Genomic DNA, 24,085 nt, shown 5'->3' with positions numbered 1-24,085 from the left:
GCGTTGACTAAATGTTAAGCTATAAGGACAAAATGAAGTGGAACACTCTTCATGCTACATTGTCAACATTTCAAAGCATGTGTTTGCTCCCTTTGTTTAGTGTGTTCGTCCACATCTGCTAAACAACGGTGTGAAATATGTGAAGTTCAATATGTCTCCATTACGGACACATTTAAAAAAAAAAAGTCGCTTCGCCAAATGATTTGCAAATTAATATTCAGTGATGGTGGTTGATGAAGTGCTGTTTTATTTGATTACTGCACTGCTCTTTTTATTGTGTTTGCAGAGAATGAGGGTGACATCGTAGACCGGAGCATTCTTATCTTCACACCGTTAGCATACGAAACGAGATTGCCCTTTAGGGCTCTGTGACCAACAGGGCACGGCCAGTCAACGAGAAGAAAGACCAATGACAGAACTGCAGCTACAACATTGAGTGCCCATATAAGTAAAGGCACTGAAGTGTTGAAGGCATACGCCCAAGGAACTGCGAGCTTGACGCATCGCTGACGGCAACACACCGTGGCCGCAAAACAACTGAAGCAGATTCACACCGCGCAAGTGCCACCACGACGGAAGGATGTCTAGAGTTCGAACCATAGCCACGAACCCTGCGTCAACGGCGAGCAAGACGAATCTGGACTTGCGCATAAAGGATCCCCCGACTTCGCGTCTTTCTAGTGCGGTTACCTTGCTGGCATGGTTCCGGATCTTCATCGGTCACGTCTACCTATATGTGATGGGACTGGTTGGCCTGATTATCCTGCCCGTGCTCGCCGTAAGCCAGCGGGCCCGAGAGTTGTTTTTCGCCTGCGTTTACATGCTGATTCAGCGCCTGTGGTGCAGCGACTACGGCATCGTGCGGCGCGTGGTGATGACCGGACTTGACGATCTCGTGTCCCAAGACAGCGCTCTGAGAGAACGCGACGCTGTTCGAGTTCTCGAAGTAGGTGCTGCTTACGGACCGAACTTGCCTTACGTGCGTCGCAACGTGGAGTACTGGAGGTTGGAGCCAAACGTGAGCTTCGACAAAGGCTTCCAAAATAACCTGGACGCTAATAAGAAGGTACGTCTTTAACTGCTACCACCAATTAAGGTGAATGCCATCGCGTCAGTGTTTCTGGTGCTGGTCTTTTCATGTATTGTTGATATTTTGCGATACAGAACATACAGAGCAGCCAAAGATAGACCACTTTGCGGTGCACGCGAAAAGCTCTTTGGGGTCGGAACACATAAGTTAGACACGTGTAGAACTAGTAATGCGATAAATGAGGAGCACTAGAAAGAAACACGCTCGGTACAAGCCCTTGTGTTCCGTTTGTTTGTTGGTTGGTTGGTTGGTTGGTTTGTATGTTTGTTTGTATTGCTTCAAAAATGTGAGTGTATGAATTCATGAATACTCGCCTAAATTTTGTATTTTTTTATACTACCGGAACTAGTGGGGCTCTCTGTGTCTCGCTCATCTGTTCCGCATATTCCCTGCAACAAAGAGAGACCACGATAATGGGCTTTGATGTTTCAACTTGCGAACCAACCAACCCAAAGGCAATGACTGGTGGCGAAATGAGAGCGCGCTTAGTGGCTATTGCAATATCTGCGTCAAAGGAGACTGCGTGGGACAACGAAAGAGAGCTGAGCGAGCTTTTAGGGACCCATTATTACAGGAAATAAAACGTGAAGACACAGACACAGGAGGGCTTCGGAAACTGATGATGGAAAACAAACCACGCCATGCGCACTTGACCCACTAGAGGCAATCCACATGCCACAAATCCGCTTGCCATACAAGATGTGGCTGTTCTCTCAGGCCAATCACACAACCAAGCATCGAGTGGTAACCAACCCTTGTTCCCTGTGTAGAAGCTTGACGGCCTCAAGTCGTCATTCTTTTGCAAAGCAACAGCTTCATTGAAGCGTTTCGCTATACCATCACATTGACGATAGTCGTCGACTATTTGATTCAAACCCAAGCATAGTTCCCACAGTTATTTTCATTTGTTTATTAGTACATACTGCATCCCTGATAGATTATTGCAGAAGTGGGTGTGGACAGAGGCAACATGAATATAAACAAATAAAATAAAATAAAAGCCCCTACTATTCAATAGTTTGTCAGAATAAGTTTAAAGGAAGAGAGCGAGTACACCCATGCAAGAAATTTCAGTTTGCGATTACACAGGGGAAAAAGCTAAATTCAAAAGTGTCTGTGCGGGCAAAATAAGGTGTGATGTTTATGTGATGGCTTCTAGTGTTAGATGGTGCAGAAGGAGTGAGGTAATAATCTGAAGAGAGCCGACTAGAGGAATTCATTATGCATGAGATCTTCAGCGATTCGGTGCAACGGCGGTCCTAGAGCAAGGTTGAGAGTGCTGTGTAAGGTGAAAATCTTTATCGAATCTGCGGCATATGCAGCGAATGGCTTTTTTTTCTTTTTCAGTGGCATCAAGTTGAATAATGTGAGGACTCCAGAGAGGAGATGCATATTGTAATAGCGACCGGATTAGTTATTTGTACACTAGTAATTCAGTATCCCTTAGCACTGTAGTTAATGTTGTGGCGTAGATTGTCTCTTTCGTTGCCGTTGAGGCTATTAAATCTATGTGTTTAGACCAAGATATCATGGGTATGAAAACAAGATCAAGGTATTTATGTTCACTGACGCTCTGAATAGGGTATCCTCAATTTTGTAAGGAAAAACGTGAGGTGTAGTTTTATTAGTAAAAGCCATAACGACAGTTTTACGGACATTAATTCTCATTTTCCATTTAGCACACTAGGAGCTCAATTCAGAAAATGTTATTTTTTTTAGTGTAAATGGTAGTAAGGGCAAGAAATTTTGTGTATATACGCAGTCATCCGCATAAAAAGAGTACATTAGATGTTATGTTACGACTACGAGGCAAAACATTTAAAAAGACCACGCAAAGCAGCGGACCCAGCAAAGAACCCTGTGGAAGTCCAGGGGGTAGCTCTGCCACTCTGAAATTAACCCCGCGTTCAAGAACGAGGGAGTGGGTTCCTGCTCGCCTTCGCTATCCTTCCTACAGCCCCTCGCCACTTATTTCTTAAAAGCGCATGTACCATGTAAGCACTAAACGTTGACCCTATCAATATTTCGCGCTTGTCGGATACACGCTGCTATCTCCGCTTGCGCAGTCGCAAACACAGTAAATGAAGTGCAATCAGTTGATCGCCCACGACAGTCATGCGAGGCAAGAAAGAACGGATGGGCGGCGGCATGGCAAAGCAGGGCAGGAGACAATGCACATTTTATATTTTACGTATATCGATCAATCGAGAGTATGCACTATATAGACGTCACGGGAATCACTCTTCTGCGTCACGAAGTGCGCCGGAAAGACGAGAAGCGCCAGGAGAGAATATTGCGCTCGTTTTTTTAAATGCGAAGCATTTCTTAGCGAACTTCTGCGACTTTGAGCGTATCTATCTATCTATCTATCTATCTATCTATCTATCTATCTATCTATCTATCTATCTATCTATCTATCTATCTATCTATCTATCTATCTAGCCGCCTACGACTTTGTGCTCTCCTGGTCGCTTGGTTCATCGAATGTGCACCAAAATTGGTATGGCGTAACATGACTGTATGACGAACATAAATGACAAGTCATAACATGAAAATCATGACACGCATGTCATGTACAGCATGATTTACATGCTACGCTCATGGGGCGCTGGCGGCAGTTTCGCTAGCTTGATCTACACCGAAATTGGTATTGCGCGACGTGACTGTATGACGAACATAAAAACTCGAGCTAACATGACAATAATGACACGCATGTCATGTACAGCATGACTTACGTGCCACGCTCATGGAGCGCTGGCGGCAGTTTCGCTAGCTTGATATACACCAAAATTGGTATCTTGTGACGTGACTGTGTAACGATCATAAATAACACGAGTTAACATGAAAATCATGACACGCATGTCATGTACAGCATGACTTACGTGCCACGCTCATGGGGCGCTGGCGGCGGTTTCGCTAGCTTGACCTACCCCGAAATCGGTATTGCGTGACGTGACTGTGTAACGAACACAAATAACACGAGTTAACATGAAAATCATGACAGGCATGTCATGTACAGCATGACTTACGTGCCACGCTCATGGGGCGCTGGCGGCGGTTTCGCGAGATTTATATACACCAAAATTGGTATCTTGTGACGTGACTGTGTGACGAACATAAAAGCACGAGTTAACATGACAATCATGAGTCGCATGTCATGCACAGCATGACTTACGTGCCACGCTCATGGGGCGCTGGCGGCGGCTTCGCTAGCTTGATCTACCCCGAAATTGGTATTGCGCGACGTGACTGTGTAACGAACATAAATAACACGAGTTAACATGACAATAATGACACGCATGTCATGTACAGCATGACTTGCGTGCCACGCTCATGGAGCGCTGGCGGCAGTTTCGCTAGCTTGATATACACCAAAATTGGTATCTTGTGACGTGACTGTGTAACGATCATAAATAACACGAGTTAACATGAAAATCATGACACGCATGTCATGTACAGCATGACTTACGTGCCACGCTCATGGGGCGCTGGCGGCGGTTTCGCTAGCTTGACCTACCCCGAAATCGGTATTGCGTGACGTGACTGTGTAACGAACACAAATAACACGAGTTAACATGAAAATCATGACACGCATGTCATGTACAGCATGACTTACGTGCCACGCTCATGGGGCGCTGGCGGCGGTTTCGCGAGATTTATATACACCAAAATTGGTATCTTGTGACGTGACTGTGTGACGAACATAAAAGCACGAGTTAACATGACAATCATGAGTCGCATGTCATGCACAGCATGACTTACGTGCCACGCTCATGGGGCGCTGGCGGCGGCTTCGCTAGCTTGATCTACCCCGAAATTGGTATTGCGCGACGTGACTGTGTAACGAACATAAATAACACGAGTTAACATGAAAATCATGACACGCATGTCATGCACAGCATGACTTACGTGCCACGCTCATGGGGCGCTGGCGGCGGTTTCGCTAGATTTATATACACCAAAATTGGTATCTTGTGACGTGACTGCGTAACGAACATAAATAACACGAGTTAACATGAAAATCATGACACGCATGTAATGTACAGCATGACTTACGAGCCACGCTCATGGAGCGCTGGCGGCCATTTCGCTAGCTTGCTCTACCCCGAAACTGGTATTGCGCGACGTGACTGTGTGGCGAACATAAAAACACGAGTTAACATGAAAATCGTGACACGCATGTCACGTACAGCATGACTTACGTGCCACGCTCATGGGGCGCTGGCGGCCGTTTCGCTAGCTTGATCTACCCCGAAATTGGTATTGCGCGACGTGACTATGTGACGAACATAATAACACGAGTTAACATGAAAATAATGACACGCATGCCGCTCATGGGGTGCTGGCGGCCGTTTCGCTAGCTTGATATACACCAAAATTGGTATCTTGCGACGTGACCATGTGAGGAACATAAATAACACGAGTTAACATGAAAGTCGCGACACGTATGTCATGTACAGCATGACTTGCGTGCCACGCTCATGGGGCTCTGGCGGCCGTTTCTCTAGCTTGATCGACCCCGAAGTTGGTATTGCGCGACGTTACTGTGTGACGAACATAAATAATAGGAGTTAACATGAAAACCATGACACGCATTTTCCTCAATGACATACAAAACGATGTATGCAGCTCTTTGCTGGCTGCTTCGCATTACATCGATTCCCCCAATGCGTGGGATCTGCCGGCTTTTTTGTGTGTGTGTGTTTTTCTGTATTTTATGAGGCTGGTGAGGGGCCCTTTAAGGATGGCATCAAGCTTGTCCATTAGTTTTGAGTGAATCGCTGTATCTAACGCTTTTGAGAAGTCGATGAAGATTGCGTCTACTTGGTCGCCCACGAGAAGGGTAATGCAAATGTCACCAGTGAATTCGCTAAGTTCTGTTAAAGTACTGAATCCGCGTTGGAGGCCGTGCTGAACATTAGTTAGTAGTTTAAGCGCTTGAAAATATTGTGCTGTAGCATTTTACGTGCATAAGAGGTAAAAGGAACGGGTCTACAATTAGATAGCTAGTGCCTGCCACCATTCTCTTAAGAAGGATGAACCAGCATGGGCCATTTTCCAGGACGAGGGTACCGTAGAGGATGCCAGACTTGTGATATATCATCATATGACAGCAATGTAACGAGAGGTCCATAACAAGTATCGCATCAAAAACAAGTTCGGAATGCATCAGGCCCGGCAGACTTCTGAATGTCGATTTTCAATATTAAGTTTAAAACATCGTATTCGTTAACGTTAATGTCACTGATGCATATGCCACCACGAGCAGTGGTGTCTGCCCGGAGACGTTCTCTCGAGCAAAACCTGACTGGAAATACCCATTAAATTCATTTGATACATGAACAGGATCATCAGTATAATCATTGTTAATCGCCATGGAAGTACCTGTCATATCACTTGGAAAAACTGATGACCATAACTTTCATGGGTTAGTTTTAGTAGGTCCTGCATCTGCACACGGAAGAAGACGTACTTAGCGGAATTAATTGTTAATCGAAGCTCCTCTTTGACTTCAACGAAGTACTTAAGTAACGAACAAATGTATAACTTGCATAGCTTTATTATTAAGGACTAGGCAAACAGGTGAGAAACCGCACAGTGGCGTTCTTTAGATAGTCCGGAAATTCTAAATATTTAACCTTTCTCTTTTTTGTGTCCTCTGTTTCTACATCATAATCAGATAATAACACTTCTTATCCCCGACAACAGACTGCTGGGTTTAACATCACGTGATGCAGATTTACAACAAGTACTGTCGATGGTCTTGAAATATATGGCGCATTTGGGCTCCTCCGACTTGGTCCTGTGCAAGGTGTGGCCTGATGCTCTTCGACCAAGTGCAGGATTCTAGTTAAACGGCAGCCGCATATTGTTAAATGCGAAGCATTTCTTAGCGAACTTCTGCGACTTTGAGCGTATCTATCTATCTATCTATCTATCTATCTATCTATCTATCTATCTATCTATCTATCTATCTATCTATCTATCTAGCCGCCTACGACTTTGTGCTCTCCTGGTCGCTTGGTTCATCGAATGTGCACCAAAATTGGTATGGCGTAACATGACTGTATGACGAACATAAATGACAAGTCATAGCATGAAAATCATGACACGCATGTCATGTACAGCATGATTTACATGCTACGCTCATGGGGCGCTGGCGGCAGTTTCGCTAGCTTGATCTACACCGAAATTGGTATTGCGCGACGTGACTGTATGACGAACATAAAAACTCGAGCTAACATGACAATAATGACACGCATGTCATGTACAGCATGACTTACGTGCCACGCTCATGGAGCGCTGGCGGCAGTTTCGCTAGCTTGATATACACCAAAATTGGTATCTTGTGACGTGACTGTGTAACGATCATAAATAACACGAGTTAACATGAAAATCATGACACGCATGTCATGTACAGCATGACTTACGTGCCACGCTCATGGGGCGCTGGCGGCGGTTTCGCTAGCTTGACCTACCCCGAAATCGGTATTGCGTGACGTGACTGTGTAACGAACACAAATAACACGAGTTAACATGAAAATCATGACAGGCATGTCATGTACAGCATGACTTACGTGCCACGCTCATGGGGCGCTGGCGGCGGTTTCGCGAGATTTATATACACCAAAATTGGTATCTTGTGACGTGACTGTGTGACGAACATAAAAGCACGAGTTAACATGACAATCATGAGTCGCATGTCATGCACAGCATGACTTACGTGCCACGCTCATGGGGCGCTGGCGGCGGCTTCGCTAGTTGATCTACCCCGAAATTGGTATTGCGCGACGTGACTGTGTAACGAACATAAATAACACGAGTTAACATGAAAATCATGACACGCATGTCATGCACAGCATGACTTCCGTGCCACGCTCATGGGGCGCTGGCGGCGGTTTCGCTAGATTTATATACACCAAAATTGGTATCTTGTGACGTGACTGCGTAACGAACATAAATAACACGAGTTAACATGAAAATCATGACACGCATGTAATGTACAGCGTGACTTACGAGCCACGCTCATGGAGCGCTGGCGGCCATTTCGCTAGCTTGCTCTACCCCGAAACTGGTATTGCGCGACGTGACTATGTGACGAACATAATAACACGAGTTAACATGAAAATAATGACACGCATGCCGCTCATGGGGTGCTGGCGGCCGTTTCGCTAGCTTGATATACACCAAAATTGGTATCTTGCGACGTGACCATGTGAGGAACATAAATAACACGAGTTAACATGAAAGTCGCGACACGTATGTCATGTACAGCATGACTTGCGTGCCACGCTCATGGGGCGCTGGCGGCCGTTTCGCTAGCTTGATCTACCCCGAAATTGGTATTGCGCGACGTGACTATGTGACGAACATAATAACACGAGTTAACATGAAAATAATGACACGCATGCCGCTCATGGGGTGCTGGCGGCCGTTTCGCTAGCTTGATATACACCAAAATTGGTATCTTGCGACGTGACCATGTGAGGAACATAAATAACACGAGTTAACATGAAAGTCGCGACACGTATGTCATGTACAGCATGACTTGCGTGCCACGCTCATGGGGCGCTGGCGGCCGTTTCTCTAGCTTGATCGACCCCGAAGTTGGTATTGCGCGACGTTACTGTGTGACGAACATAAATAATAGGAGTTAACATGAAAACCATGACACGCATTTTCCTCAATGACATACAAAACGATGTATGCAGCTCTTTGCTGGCTGCTTCGCATTACATCGATTCCCCCAATGCGTGGGATCTGCCGGCTTTTTCTTGTCTGCTTTAGTAAAGTAATGGCTCTCCTGTTTTCTAACATCTCTCTTCTATCGTCTTTTATCCCCCTTACCCCTTCCCCCAGCACAGGGTAGCCAGCCGGTCTAAGAACTGGCTAACCTCCCTGTCTTTCCGCTTGTTTCTTCCTTCCTTCCTTAGTCAAGATGTGTTGATCGAAATGAGCATTGCGATTATTGCTGCTATAACACATCTTAATTATAATTATTTACTGCTTCGCTAACTGTCAGTATATTAGGTTATCTATACAATGATGAGTGCCCCAACACGCCTTAGGGTTTTCCGTGTTCCATGATATCTTAGGACATGTCGCTTCCTAGTGTCTTTTGTTCATGGTATATTCTGTAAATCTGTATGACTTTATAATCACTACCCTTGCAACTTACTTCTATGTAGTGAACTGCGATAGTGAATTGCCATAAGATGCGAAGCATCTGATGGCGGAGTTCAAACCGGTGGAGCGTCGAGGAACACTATGTTGAAGCGCGCGCCGCATCCGGTGGCGGCCATTTTCGCTTTCCACTTAGACGATTGCGCAACTTTGGGACGCGTTCAAAAATCAAGCCCAAGCGAAAAAAAATTTATAAAGAAAACTATAGTTGTTCTCCTCCACGACTGATGGCGCAGTGTGTGTATGAACGGCGCGGAATGTCTCGAAAGCGGCAATTCAAACCATCGATTGCGGGCCATCGATGCGCTATGGGCGGTACGGAAAGAGTTAATGAAGATTGCGCTTGCCCGCTATCACGGTTCAACGTCTTGAATTCGTTAGTTTCATCGTTCCGTGTCGTCTGCATAAACCCCATCATATCGAAGCTTGTTAATACACTCTTTAAAGTTTACACACTCGTAAGAATAGCTCTGGCCTTTTTACAACCATGTTTCGTATGCAGTGACAAATATTTTCTGAAGCTGGCTCGGTGTCCCTTTGACATCTTGTTATCAAGTAGCCACGGAAAGGAGCATCGCATTTATTTCAGTGCAATTGTATTAGATAGAGTAGAAATGAACGGCACCACTTACTGTGTAACAAGGCGCGTGGTAAATGGGCCAATTCTGCAAGAAGAAGAACAAAACTTTATTTTGAGGGAATGGGTAGAAAAGGGGGTACTCAGGAGCCTGTTGGTTGGGGCCCCAAGTCAAGGGCCCCACTGGCTTGCGCCGCTCGCCTAACTTGACTCAGAAGCGCTAATTGCACCTCTGGGTCCGAGCTGGCAAGTTGTGCCTCCCACTGCTCCGAACTTCCTACAATGTTGTTGCCTAAAAAATCACAGCATATCCACGGAGTGAATGATGATGAGTGGGCGAAGCTGCGGAGGTTCATCGGTAAACCGTGAATCTTCCGTGAATTCTGCCCAGTACATCATCACCGATGTGAGATCGGGCGCGTTTATACTAAAGGTTCGATGAGTTATGACGACTTGCAGCTCACTTTAATTTTACATGTACGCTGTAAATTTTCATTGTTTAGAAAATCATTGCTTTAGAAAACATCTGGCGTCTTTCGTTAAGCAGCTGGCGTCTTTTCGTTTTGCTTTAGAAACATCTGGCGTTCTTTCGTTTTGCTTTTACAAAACATCTGGCGTCTTTCGTTGGTTTATTTCATCAATCAACGGCGTTTTGAACAAAATTTTTATTGTTGAATCACGCACAGGAGAAATCTCACCGGGCACTACCTTGGAGGTAAACAATGGCTGCTAATGGGAATGAGAGACAGAAGAAGTCGGCTTTTAGCTAACACTTACACTTCTACTTCTACTAACGTTTCCTACTGGAACATGCCAATGGCTGCTAATGGGGAATGAGAGACAGAAGAATTCGGCTTTTAGTTAACGCGCACGCTGCGAATTTTTCATTGTTCAACAACGCACAGGAAAAATCTCCCACCGGCACCACCTTGGAGGTCAAGGTCTGGTACTAGCGTTACGACTGGTTACGCACTACTACGACTACGAGAAATGAACGGGTGCCGCCTTAAGGAGCTTCGCCCCTGAAATGAATTTAAATTCGCTGCCTTTCGGTCACACTCCGAAGAGATATGGTATAAAGTTGGCAAACCGCCGCACCACGGACAAGTGTTACGGTACAACGTAGGATGTATTTTACTGAGCCGCGATCAATTTGAAAAGACTCCCGTCTGCACCTTGCGGAGATCCGTAGCGTCTTCCCCTTCAAGCGATTTATGGGGGGCACTATATTTTTGCCATGCGCTCCACTGGTAAGCGAGAATGTCTTTTGGGGCCATTAAATGGGGTTCCAATGCGGGGGGCTGATGCTCCGCTCCGTTCGTCAAATCTCGAGCTAAAGCGTCCGCTCTCTCATTCCCTTCTAGGCCAGCGTGTGCGGGGCACCAGATTAGCCGGTGTCTCTTGGTTAAGTTAGGTCCAATCAGTTTAATTATGTTTGCGGGTAAGCGTCCGTTCATATAAAGCCGGCACGCCTCTTGGGAGTCTGAGATGATGATTGATTGTTCTTCCTCTCTATGTTCTTGCTCTCTAATGGCCAAGGCTACGGCAAAGGACTCCGCCTTGGCAATTGAGGAAGTGCACAGAGAGGCACTCGTGACCATCTTAAAATCCCAGTCAACTGCTGTTGCTACGCATTTCGCCCAGTTGTATCTGGCCGCGTCAACGTATATGACGTTTGTCTTTGCTGTTAATTGTTTCTTAAGCCACTTGACTCGTTCTTCCCTCCTTCTTGTGTTTTCCTCTCTCGTCATATTTTTCGGTAAAGGCGCGACCGAGATCATGCGACGGATGGTTTCTAGCACGCCTATCAATTCTGTAAGTGTTGAACTCACACGAATGATTTGACCGATCCAGACACACGCGTGGTATGTAGCCACATGTTTACACAAATGTTGCAAATGAATGGCTTGATGCGCATGTAAACGCATGAAATGCACCAAATGTGTGATGTACCTGGTGGAAAATGTGCAGCGCCGCACACCATTGAAGCACGGAAAGAAAGGTAAGGGAAGACTGGGGAAACAATAGAATGAATGGCAAACACGAGAGCTGCCTACAAACTGAGTTTATTGATCACAAAACACATAATGATATAACGCATAACAAACATGGCGTCGGAAGGACCAGTCACATTTAGCTACAAGATAGCTACCGAACACTGTGTCAAAGACACGAGTTCCATCGCAAGTTACATCCCGCTCGTGTTTCTTATTCTATTGCTTCTTCAGTCTTGTCTTGCCTTTCTTGCGGCACTTCAGGATGATGTACAGCAATATTTTTATACTATATTTCTGTGACATTTGTTCGTAGGTTGAATTGGTGCGTACTCTTCGCGGACACGGTGAAGACATGTACATGCTGCCAGACGGCCACTTCGACGCTGTAGTAATCACTTATGTGCTGTGCACAGCCATCGACGGGAAGAAACTCATCAGCGAATGCAAGCGTGTGCTCCGACAGGTGAGAACGCAGTGTCGTGCTATGAGATGTCGAACACAATCTACTACGCTGAATGGAGGGCAAGCCGACGATTTCTATACTCTGGCACCATTCTAACCTCGAACACTGCGTGTCACTATCCTAAAGATGCTTGCGTCCATTTTAGCCGGGCCCGGAGTAAACAAGAAGCGCAGCACGCACAGGAGACACAGGAAGTTAACAGGCGATCACTCGCGGCACGTTCACGGCGAACTTTATCACCACTTAACAAAACACGTTGCGGGAAACACTTAACAAACACGTTTTAACTAAGATTTTCTGTTATCACCAGCATCTCCATTTCATCATTGTCCAAAATAGTATACCAACTCTTCCATGCCAATGACAACAACGAAGCCTTCAATATATTAAAAAAAGGCATACTTACAGCATTCGCAATGCCCATAGACTGTCGCGCCGCCAAGCGGAATTCAGGAGCATCCTCTCGAGGAGGGTTAGTAGACGACAAAATGGCAGCACTACGCAGTCGGTCCCTTGTTCGGCTGTGCTAACCTCAGTGTTAACGCATTGGCAAGGAAGGAACACTACGACTTTGCATGTTCCCTGCATTAGTGAACAAACCGGGCCCTCCGTGACATGAGAAATCTGATTCGTTCATGCGAGACGCGAAGTTTTCGTGAAAATACGTGGCAACTAGCGCTTTCAATGCTAGCCCACAGCGTACGCATACTATCAGCTTCGCGAGGCTTTCTGTAGCCACGTAGGTTAGTTAAATGTTATTGTCTGACATATTCAGTTGAACCTCACCCTGTTTTACTTGCACATAGCATTGGTCAGTGTTTCTTGTAGAGCATGAATCCCATAACACTGTACGCAGGAGGTCGCGCGGGCTCGCGATGTGCTCTTGTAAAACTCGGCGATCTCAAGTTGTCGATACATTAAAATAGGGCCTCTATCCTTTGTGAGCAAAGCGCTGTTACTAATCGTGCGAGCGACGTTTCAATCATTCGAGGATGCGTCTGCTCCACGCCTGCCACGCCTTTCGTGGAGCGAACACTTTCCACACCGTCCTTCGCGAATGTGTTGGTGTTGGTTTCATAGCCAGCGCTGCGCCGCTTGTTTTTGTACGTTTGTTGATAGGTGGCAGCACACTGCAAGCGATTTGCTCGTTGACCGATCAGAGGATAATGTTCTTCGCGCCCAGACGTCTCTCTAATTGTAAACGTGGTGATGCGGAGTGGTCGAAGTCGTTCGGCGAAGGAATTTCTTCGGATTGCTTTCAGCAGTGATGTTGAAAGAAACCATCTTGACGACGAGGATTTTTCACTGGACATTGAAGACTGTGAAAGCACCGAGAGTGACAGCTGTGACAGCGACGATGAACGATCAGCTGAACTCACGAGGAGTGAGTTGCACTTCACGTCCCCTCGTGCGTTAATGTTCTTTCACGCTCGTAAGTCACTTTGATTGTATTTAACGTATAATATCCTTGAGCGAGATCACAATAAAAGCATAGTTCCTCTTATATTGCCACGTGCGTGCTATGAGAAAGACGAAGACGACAGCGCAAAGGCTCATATGCGTTATACAGGAGCCAGAAAGAACAAACAAGAAGAACTCGCTGGCGCGCGGTATTAAAAAGACCGACCCGCTGTTATTCTCTCGATCTTGGCGTTACGACCTCTCTCTTGACGTCGCGACAATATGCATTGCATGTATCACAATTATTGTGGATATTATGGAGCGCCGCATCGCAAACACGCTCGAGCTCGACCAGCGAAGCGAAATGGTTAGAGCGATGGAACGTGCAGTCACGGCCACAATCCACGCCTCTCGGCTAACTTCTTCGATGTTGCGAAAAGCATACGTGTGCATTCTTTTCGATATTCATGTTTGGATCGTGCTGATCGAATCTGCAACATGCGAGTGAAGTGAATTGCACACGGCTAGAGTCTCAGCATGGCTGTGACACAAGCGCTACTGAATGGGATGTTAAATGCTCGTGTTTCGTTGAAGACGTAATACCACGTTCCCGACTGCGCAAGTAATGACGACGGCGTATTATGTTTGCAAACCATCACCACGTTAAACGTGCGGTCCCGTGCAGCAGCGATGACGCTGCTCGCCGGCGGCCTACTACTGTGGCAAATCCGTCAGGCAAACTCAGTACGTACTACCTCGGAGTGCCGTTCAGCTCATACATCAATTTTAGTTCATTCAGTTTTATGTAGCACGCACAGGATTTCGCGAAGCATCGTTATGCACCGTAACGGAGCTGAAATATAACCTTTCACATCGCAGCAAATAATTAGGTGGCGAGTACTTAGCACTTTCCATGGTTTGGGAAAGTATTTTAGTCTCATATCCAATTCAGCGCGGCTCATGACTTCATCCGGTGAAAGTGGCACGGGCCGTACGTCCGCGCGTACTATCTGTTCCTATGCTAACAAACGGGTTGACCCTCCTCCTGGCGCCATCTTGAAAAGCACGGCGCGCCACCTATAGTTCGTGGGCATTGCGAATAGTTACTTACGAAACATATTTACTTACGAAAGCACTCGCTTTCGGGCCAGAGGGGTTAGGGTTCAAACCCCAGCCCTGGGAAGAAAATTTGTTTAGTTTTATTCATTATTTGAGCGAAGCTTGTATTGACTGACCTGTGAAGCTGGTGTTGGCAGTGGTGTTCCGAAACACCCACCGCCGTGGAAAAAACACGAAACTGATAAATTCGATTAAAATTAGTGCTACGTACATTATTCCCAGCATTGTCAGGGCTCCCTCGTTGCCTGAACAGCGCACGAAGCATTGGGAAATCATCGCAGAACGAAGATAAAAGACCAGCAGCTAGCACCTGAAAGGCTGCGATATGCGACTGGTTTCGTTTTCGCTCCCAACAAAACATGGCGGATGGAGCTTATGGAATGGTCGACAGATGGCGCTGTACATTTTGAAATTTAGTCCGATGCGCAGCGGCAATCAAGGAGAGGGTGAAAGGCGATAAGAGAGTTTCGATAGGGACGTTCCCAGGACATACGCTGGGGTCAGTCATAAGGCAAGCGAGTGAAAAACTCGCAGCTAAAGCTCACAGACGTAACCTCGTGGTAATTGCGGGAGGGCTCAATGACGTCTTGAACAAAGAATCGTCAAGACTAGCGATGACCTTGGTGAAAGGAGTCGAGGACATGCGCGCCGTGTCCCCCAGGCGAAAATTGTAGTATGCACAGTACCGGAAGTACCAGTGCGCAACGGCAACCTGCAAAGAGCGAGTGTCGACGCAAACAAAGAGATATGGCGAATTAGAGAAGGTTTTCGAGGTAGTGGATATAAACAGGGAGGTGCACAGGGGGGCGGGGGGGGGGGGGGGTTCCAAAGAGACAGAATTCACTTCGATAAGAGGCTTGGTCATGAGGTAGGCTGGCGACTGGCAGGACGCGCAGTACCTTTTTTTTCGGGGGGGGGGGGGGGGGGGGCACACGGGCCTTTGGGGTCCGGGGTAGCTAGTAACAGGGAAAACAACCAGGAGGACGCTTTGACTAGTAGTACTGCGAAAAACCAGAAAAAAAGACAAAAGAAAAAGGGAGAAGGCGCGTGTTGCAATTAGTTACATAAACATGCAGGGTGGCAGAAAAAAGGCAAAATGGTTAGAGATTGAGGAGCAGTTAAACAAAGAACAGATAGGCGTTTATTCGGTTACAGAAACACACCTTAGAGACTAGGAAGAGCCACCATATATTGAAAATTATGTTTGGGAAGGGTGTAACAGGACCATATCAGAAAGGAAAGGTGGGGGTGTAGGCATGCTAATTCACCGCGGCGCCAAATGGGTTAGACTGAAACAGACGTGTTCAGAGCACCTCTGGGTTTTGGGCACAGTATGTGGAAAGGAAACGTGGCTAGGGGTTGCCTACTTGTGGACGGGGAATAACTGCAGAGAAAAGAATCAGGAGACAGTGGATTGCATCAGTGCGGATATTAAGGAATTTGGTAATGGGGCCGAAATCATCCTTCTAGGGGACATGAATGCCCACATACATGATCTTGACGGATATTCAGACGCCAATGGGAAGTTATTACTAGATCTCTGGGAGCAACATAGTCTGGAGATAGTTAACTGATAGCTGGGCCAGTTGGTGATAATACTTGAACATGTTTAACACAGCGCAACGACGACGAGGACACAAGAGAAGAGGAGACAAACCAGCGCTGTGGTTTGTCTCCTCTTCTCTTGTATCCTCGTCGTCGTTGCGCTGTGTTAAACATGGAGATAGTTAACACGGGACCTAAATGTGACGGCCAGATCCCGTGGGAAGTCGGAAACAAGCAATCAAGTATTGATTATTGTCTCATGACAGAAGGAATTTACGACGAACTGAGAGAGATGAGAATAGACGAGGAAGCCATTAACAGCTTGGGTAGTGATCACAAACGAATAACATTACAAATGGGATTGATTGATTGAAATAACTTTAATGAGGTCCTGCGGGACGCGGCACAAAACTGAAAATAAGAGCATGGAATCGATGTCTGGCAGCTCGTATTTAAAGGACAAACAAATAATAAATAAAGACGCAAGAGTCGAGGAAGAAGTTGGCAAAATACCAGACAAGGACTGGGAGTATTGTGAGCTGTTACATCTAATGACGAAGGAGATAGGGAAAGAGAAGAAAACTGTTTGCTGGAAAGGAAAGGGGAAGCCAAAAAAGAAAACCAGGCCTGCGCTGAAACCGCAGCACAGTCACAGCGAAAGCTGGAAGAGCGGCGTTTCTAGAGCCCTTTGTATGCTCTCTTGGGGCTACTAATACAAGTACACTGGCATGGTACCCACTACGCCATAAATCACAATTTTTGTGAGGTTGGGAAGCATCTACTAAGCCATTATTCGTCATTCTGCGGAGAAGCGAGGCACCAGCTACACGTATGTAAGGCATTATGTGCACTTTGTGGACGCAACGACTAATGACGATGAAGAATTATTGCTCAGCCCTTGTAATGGGTTGGAAGCTTTAAACCGCCCACCAGTTAAGTAATTTGCATTGGGTGACGCCCGGTCGCTATTTCCCTGTCCAGTCATGCTGTATAACATACGTTGACGTGGAAGAGAGAGAGAGGGGGGGGGGCGAAGGACTTTATTGAGAGCCCGAGGAAATGGATCATGCGCTTGTGGGCTTTGGCAACCAATACAAGTGCACTTGCGAGGAACCCACTACGCTATAAATCATTGTAATTTTTGAGAATTAGGGAAGCAGGCACTGTGCCATTTTTCGTCATCCTACGGAGAGCCGTGGTACCTGCTAAACGCATGTAAGGCATTATGCGCACTTTGTTGATGCTGTGCCTGATGACGATGAAGAATTATGGCGGAGCCCTTTGTAATGGGTTGGAAGCATTCAACAACCTACTCGTTGCGCAATTCGCATTGTGTGACGCCTGGTTACAGAATTCGCGTTGTGCGACGCTTGGTGCTTATTTTACTCTTCTACCACGCTATATTTCATATGTTAATGTGGTTCCTTCCCGACATGAAGCCTGTATAGGACCTTTTTGCAAAGCAGTTTCAAGAACCGGCATGGCTCAGAGGTTGAATACTTGGCTCCCACGCAGGGGGCCCAGGTTCGAACCTCGTTCCATTCTGGAATTTTTTTCTCATTTCTTCTTTTTTTCTTATTTCGAGCGATAGTGGTTACGGACACCGGCGGCGGCGGCTGCGGCGGACAACTACGGCGCCAAAAACAGCCGCTGAAATGATCTCATAACAGCTTTCGCTGTAAAAGTTGGTGGAACAAGGAAATCCGGGAAGCGATCGAGAAGCGACGCGAAGCATCACGGGAGCATAGAAAGGCAAGAAAGGAGAAGCGGCCGCAGGACGAAGTCAAGAAAATATGGAAAATATATTTAGAGAAAAAATCCGTTGTACAGAAATTGGTCGAGGCAAAAATTAAAGGTGAAAGTGAACGCTGGGTGACAGAGATTCACGAAAAAAAGGAGGCCGCGCCTAGGATATTTTGGAGCCACATAAACGCGCTAGGTAGGAAGTCTGTCACGATGCAACAATATATTGTAGATGAAGGAGGAAATCAATTGGAAGGGTACGGAAGCGCTAGGTTACATCCGAGAGGTAACAGACGATTCGTTTAAAAAGAGCGTCCAGGGGATTTCCCTGGTGAGTAAAAGTGTGGCGGAGAGAGCAACCGAGGAAGATCCAGTACTTGAGAATTTCAACTGGAAAAAGGCCGAAGGAAAAATTCCAAAGCGCACTGCCGTGGGTTTAGATGGGGTTCCCCTTAGCCCCATTAACAAACTAGGACATAACGCTAAAGAAGCAATGTTGACAGCCGTAGAAAAAGGCTTAAAGGACAGACGAATACCGGACAGTTGGCGAAAAAGTAGAAAGGCAAGGAAGAAAAGGATAAGATTCGCTCGTACAGACCACTAACCATTACGTCGGTACTATACATGTTGGCTATGCAAGCAGTAAAAATGAAAATAGAAACATAGGCAGAACATAACGATATTTTGGGAGAACTTCAGAACGGATTTGGAGTCGACAGGCGGCTAGACGATAACCTGTTTGTTTTCACGCAGTGTATAGAAATATCCAAAATAGAAAATAGGCCCTTGTACGTGGCTTTTCTAGACATCACTGGGGCATACGACAACGTTAATCAGGAAATTTTGTTAGATATATTGAAAGGAATGGGCATAGGGGAGGACTGTATACAGCTTTTGAGGGAGATATACCGAAAAAATACAGTTTGCATAGAATGGGAAGGATTGAACGTTGAGATTAGCAAGGGGCTGAGACAGGGATGTCCTTTGTCCCCGCTGTTATTCATGCTGTACATGGTCAGTATGGAAAAAGCGTTAGAAGGTAGCAACACTGGTTTTCATCTGTCACACAAACAGGGCGGCGTGATGATTGAGCAGAAGCTTCCAGGTTTATTTTGTGCGTATGATATCGTCTTAATTGCGGACAGTCGAGATGATATACAACGGCAAGCGGATATATGCGGAAGGGAAGGTGAAGCTCTTGGACTAGGATATAGTGTAACGAAGTGTACGTTAATGGTATTCAATGATCCCTGTTATCAGACGGTGTCAATACAAGGCCAAGAAATACCGAGGGTAAGCGAATACAAGTACCTCGGAGTATGGGTAAATGAGAGTGATAGATACATGGAGGTACAGGAAAAAGCCTCGGCAGCACAGAGCGTTGTGGGGATACAATAGGTACGAGGTGCTTCGAGGTCTGTGGAAAGGTGTAATGGTTCCGGGGCTTACTTTTGGGAACTCAGTGGTGTGCATGAGGGCAGAGGTGCAATCGCGAATGGATGTAAATCAAAGGACTGCGGGACGCCTCGCGTTGGGTGCTCACGGGAAGACGACAAATGAGGCTGTAAAGGGCGATATGGTATGGGCAGGTTTTGAGGCGAGGGAAGCTCAGAGCAAAATAAGGTTCGAAGAAAGGCTAAGGAATATGAAGGAGAGTAGATGGGCAGAGAAGGTGTTCCGTTATTTGTATAGAAAGAGCGTGGACACACAGTGGAGAAAAAGAACTAGGAGGCGCACTAGTAAATATACGGCTGATAGTGTAAGCAATATGTCAACAAAGAGCGTTAAGCGGAAAGTCAGAGAGGCGGACAGGATTTACTGGACGGCAGCTATGGAGAAAAAGCCGGCTTTGAGTAATTACCGAAATGGCAAAAAGGAAATAAGGAAATAAAGAGGGAGACATTTTATGATAATTCGAGGGGAAGCGATTTACTGTTTGAAGCGAGGTCGGGTTGCCTTAGAACGCGTAGTTATAAAGCGAGATTCAGTAACGAAGAAGAACAATGCGCATGCTGCCGGGAAAATAAGGAAACGGCGGAGCGTGTTCTGATTGAATGTGGAGATATCCACCCAGGTGTACGTTTGGGCACGAGCTTTCATGAACCCTTGGGTTTTAGGGACAACAATGGAAATCTGAACACCCGCGATTTAAATAAGTAAGATGCGGTTAGAGTATTGGTGGCAGAAAATTAGAAAGAAAGCACAAAAATAAATACTGGTGAAAGTAAGGACATTCTGCCGTATGGGGCAGAGAACTGAGCTATGAATTTGTTTTTCTTTTCTCTATAGTAAGATTGATTTAATCGTAGAAGACGAGGCATTACGCCAAAAGGGGGGGGGGGTATTTTTGTCTAGCCTGGTGGCACACATGTCACCGCCCCGTTATAAAGGGGACGCTCATAGCATCCATCCATCCATCCATCCATCCATCCCCTAGTTAGCCTAAAAGGATCAAGGTGGTGAAGTACGACTGCTTAACTTTTGCTTATCTTCGTCTTAACGACAAGCGGCTGCAGGCCACACGGAGCCAAACGGAGCCAAGAGAACGATACATAGGCAAATCCCTCTACTGCCCGTCATTCCCATACTGCGGCTGAAGTGTCATGCGTTGCAGTTCCCGTGGACACTAGCGCCAGATTTCGCTCTAGTATACAATTACGAAACTCTAAAATAACAGTAGACGCGTGCTCAGAGTAACAACACTTCGCGGAAAAACTTTACTTTTGACAACGCCACACATGTAGTGACCTCACTTGGGTTTGACGCTATTTGCCACGCGCTCGCGTCTTCCCACTCGTATTGCTCACGATAGTGCAACTGCCCGTAACATGGCGAATCCACATACGAGCCTATAGGCGCGCTTTCACTGTCTGCATTTTGTTCCGTCCTCGCGCCCGTGCTTCGTTAACTGTCCTGCGACAATATCTTCTACTTAGCTGTGTCAGGACGCCTTGGTACTCTTTCAATGACGCTGAACAACTGAACGTTTGCTGCAGTGTCTTCGTCAATCAGAAACACCACGTCATACTCTTTCTTTTCAGGGAGTCCTCTGCGGCAGAGGACATGCCCACTAGACAGTACTCACTATGTTTTCCAAGTTCTACTAGCCTCACTAAAGCAAATGGCATCTTAGTTGACGCCTGCCAAGTCTTCGAGTTCTACCGCTGGTCTAGCTTCACTCGAGAGAGTTCTAGTGCTCAGCGTTGTCATGTACAGGTTCCAGTGGGGGGCCGTTCGAAGCCAGTTATTTTTCTACCGTCCGCTGCCTTACAAGTGTAACCACCGCCGTGGTCAGATAATTCACAGGGGCCGGAAAATGGTGGCCAGTGCGTCGGCGGATGTGTCACTTGGGAGGCGGTTGAATAAATACTGCGCCAGGGAGGCGAATTGTCGTTCTGGTCGTAGCTCAAAGCTAGCTACCCCTTCGGTGCACTGTCTTTCCAAGGACTCCTTTGGACGTGCTCCTCAATATCACCATTTTAATCTTGACTTACAACTGCTTCTAAACACTAGAGCTAAGCCACCCTTGTTTCATATGACTCTGCCAGCTAATATTAGCCTGCTTGCAACATTTATCAGTGTCTGTTCCTAGTTAGTTGTTGGGGATTCACGTCCCAAAACCAAGATATGGTTATGAGAGACGACGTAGTGGAGGGCTCCGCAAATTTCGACCCTCTGGGGTTCTTTGACCTGCACCTAAATCTCCAAGTACACGGGCCTCAAGCATTATCGCCTCTATCGAAAATGCGGCCGCCGCGGCCGGAATTCGATCCCGCGACCTGCGGGTGAGCAGTCGAGCACCATAACCACTAGACCACCGTCGCAGGTAGTCTCTGTTCCTAAGACGCCGCACACTGTAACCGATGTCGCGTATAGTAATTTAGTATATCAAGATTCGACCACAACAAACTGTACACCATCATTAGATGCTTGTTGTTGTTGGGGTTTTACGCCACAAAACCACGATATGATAATGAGGGACGCCGCAGTGAGGGCTCCGGAAATTTCGACCGTGTTCTTTAACGCGCATCTAGTTCGGGACTCGGTTATCATTGAGAGAGGTGCATAAAGGAACACAAAAATCCCAGTCATCTGGTGTTCGTACTGTCCCCCATACGTGCAAATAGGATGCACAGCTTGAGTGTGTGCGAAATAGTGGTTTTAAAAAGTGCACAACCGAAAAGAAAAAAACAACAGTGAACCGTCGTCAGCACGGACGAATAGCAAAAGCTTCTAATATTATTTGAAGGAGCAATTCTTGAACGAGGCCAGCGTAACTGTACCTTGTGCTATAGGGGTGCGAAAGTGGATTAGCGTATTGTTGCAACTCCATTCACACTATCATGGAGCGTCCGTCACGCTTAAATCTGTTATTTTTGTCTCAGAAGGTCGCTCCTCTTAAACGTGGTCATTCTGTTTACCTGCAGGGTGGCCGCCTTCTCTTCGCCGAGCACGTAGGACACAAAAGGGGCACATTCGCAAGGTTTATGCAGGACCTGGTGGCTCCACTCGTCCAGTACATGACCGGCGGCTGCTACATGAACAGAGACAGCGGCCGCGTCTTCCAGGAGGCCGGCTTTGCGGAAGTCCAAATGGAAGAAGTAGACCTGGACATTCCTTTTCAGTACAGTTACCACGTCTACGGCGTGGCAACTGCGTAAATTTCCTGAAATGCTGAAAGTCGTACTCTCAAGATGACGCATTAATGGGACCCCGCAACACTTTTATTGCGATGACAATTATAGGCAAGACACTCGAGGAGCATTTCTGCCTTCGCCGCGATGTTCCGTATAAAGACCAAATCGATCGATAAAATCGCTCCGCGCTTCGTATGTTCTATGTGCGAGCGAAAGCTTGCAAATGCTGCATGCAGGCGTAGGCCGAAGCAGAGATTAAACGCGCCGGCCGGCTCCGTCGGGCGAAGGATGATGAAGCGGTGTAGGCAGGGTGGGAGAGGCTGCGTTGCTCGCCCGGGCAGCAACTGCGAACTTTGATCAAAAGGGCGCGGCCGCGCGCGCTATCTAGACATTAGGCAGTTTTAGAATAGCGTATGCTAAGTTAGCGTTAGCGTTTGCGGCCCGCTATTTCCGTCACTTAACGGGAGCTCGCAAGCGGTTAGCTTACGACGCATGCGCAGTTGCGCGAAGAGCCAACGCAAAGCTTTGCGTATGCTATTCTAAAACTGCCTATTGTTAGACGGCACGTACGAGTGTATGCCCTCGTGCTATCGGCGTGAACGCGAACAGCGGCAGACATTAGAAATGGTATACAGTCGAAACCCGCGATAACAAAATCCCGAGGGAACGAAATTCTTACCGCAACGAAATATTTTCGGAGCACCGGCGAACGACCATAGCAGTCAATGCATTTCGTAACTCGCGACTACGAGAGATATTCATACCGCCGTCCCTCATTAACGAAATTTTTGAAACACGAGTGCGCAAATAATCTACTCTCGCAACATTAACTAGATTCGAAAACTGCTGAAATGCATTCGTGCTACACTTAAATTGTGCAAAATTATCACTACAGCGCACTTGAGAAGCAGACGCCATCATTGTTTACAAAAAAAAAACATAAAGCTGGCGACAATCATGATGATGATGGCTTGCCGAAACACTTGCTCATTATTGCGGACTACGTAGCCAGATTCACATTCCTCGTGGGGTTTCGTTCGTTGGCTTGGCTCTGTGCTTGGCTTTGGCGGCTTTGCGCGCACATGGTCGCGTGTGTGGCGTGTGTGGGCCATTTGTGGAGCGTTTGCTTGGTCACTTGGTGCAACGTGAACTGTGTGTTGCGATTGCTTCGTCCGATTTTGCTGCCTGCGAAGATGCCGCCTCCAACGAAGACGCGGAAGTTCTTCACGCTGAAAGATAAGGCTGCAATCATCAGTGAGGTGGAAAAGGGCAGGGAGAAAATGGACATCGCTGAAAAATTCGGCGTTGCGTGCAGCTCACTGTCCACGA

At 46.7% G+C, this 24,085-nt stretch overlaps 1 protein-coding gene across 1 annotated transcript; it reads left to right on the top strand.

Annotated features, from left to right (window-relative positions):
- Nucleotides 1-586: 586 nt before the first annotated feature.
- LOC119394420 (thiol S-methyltransferase METTL7B) lies at nucleotides 587-22,830 on the top strand. Its single transcript, XM_037661721.2, has 3 exons — nucleotides 587-1,066; nucleotides 12,162-12,311; nucleotides 22,547-22,830. The coding sequence occupies exons 1-3, from the start codon at nucleotides 740-742 to the stop codon at nucleotides 22,778-22,780; spliced, it is 711 nt and encodes a 236-aa protein (XP_037517649.2). The 5' UTR covers nucleotides 587-739; the 3' UTR covers nucleotides 22,781-22,830.
- The last annotated feature ends 1,255 nt before the right edge of the window (nucleotides 22,831-24,085 follow it).

This window comes from Rhipicephalus sanguineus, chromosome 5 (genome assembly GCF_013339695.2).
Source record: "Rhipicephalus sanguineus isolate Rsan-2018 chromosome 5, BIME_Rsan_1.4, whole genome shotgun sequence".
Classification (NCBI taxonomy): domain Eukaryota; kingdom Metazoa; phylum Arthropoda; class Arachnida; order Ixodida; family Ixodidae; genus Rhipicephalus; species Rhipicephalus sanguineus.
Note: the sequence above shows the minus strand (reverse complement) of the source record. Positions and strands in the feature narration are given on the sequence as shown.

What these genes read in the sequence shown, in the direction of transcription:
- LOC119394420 (XM_037661721.2), top strand. Translation starts at nt 740, where the DNA reads ATGGGACTGGTTGGCCTGATTATCCTGCCCGTGCTCGCCGTAAGCCAG. An exon ending in ACCTGGACGCTAATAAGAAG is followed by an intron (nt 1,067 to 12,161) that starts GTACGTCTTTAA and finishes ATTTGTTCGTAG; the next exon opens with GTTGAATTGGTGCGTACTCT. An exon ending in GCAAGCGTGTGCTCCGACAG is followed by an intron (nt 12,312 to 22,546) that starts GTGAGAACGCAG and finishes GTTTACCTGCAG; the next exon opens with GGTGGCCGCCTTCTCTTCGC.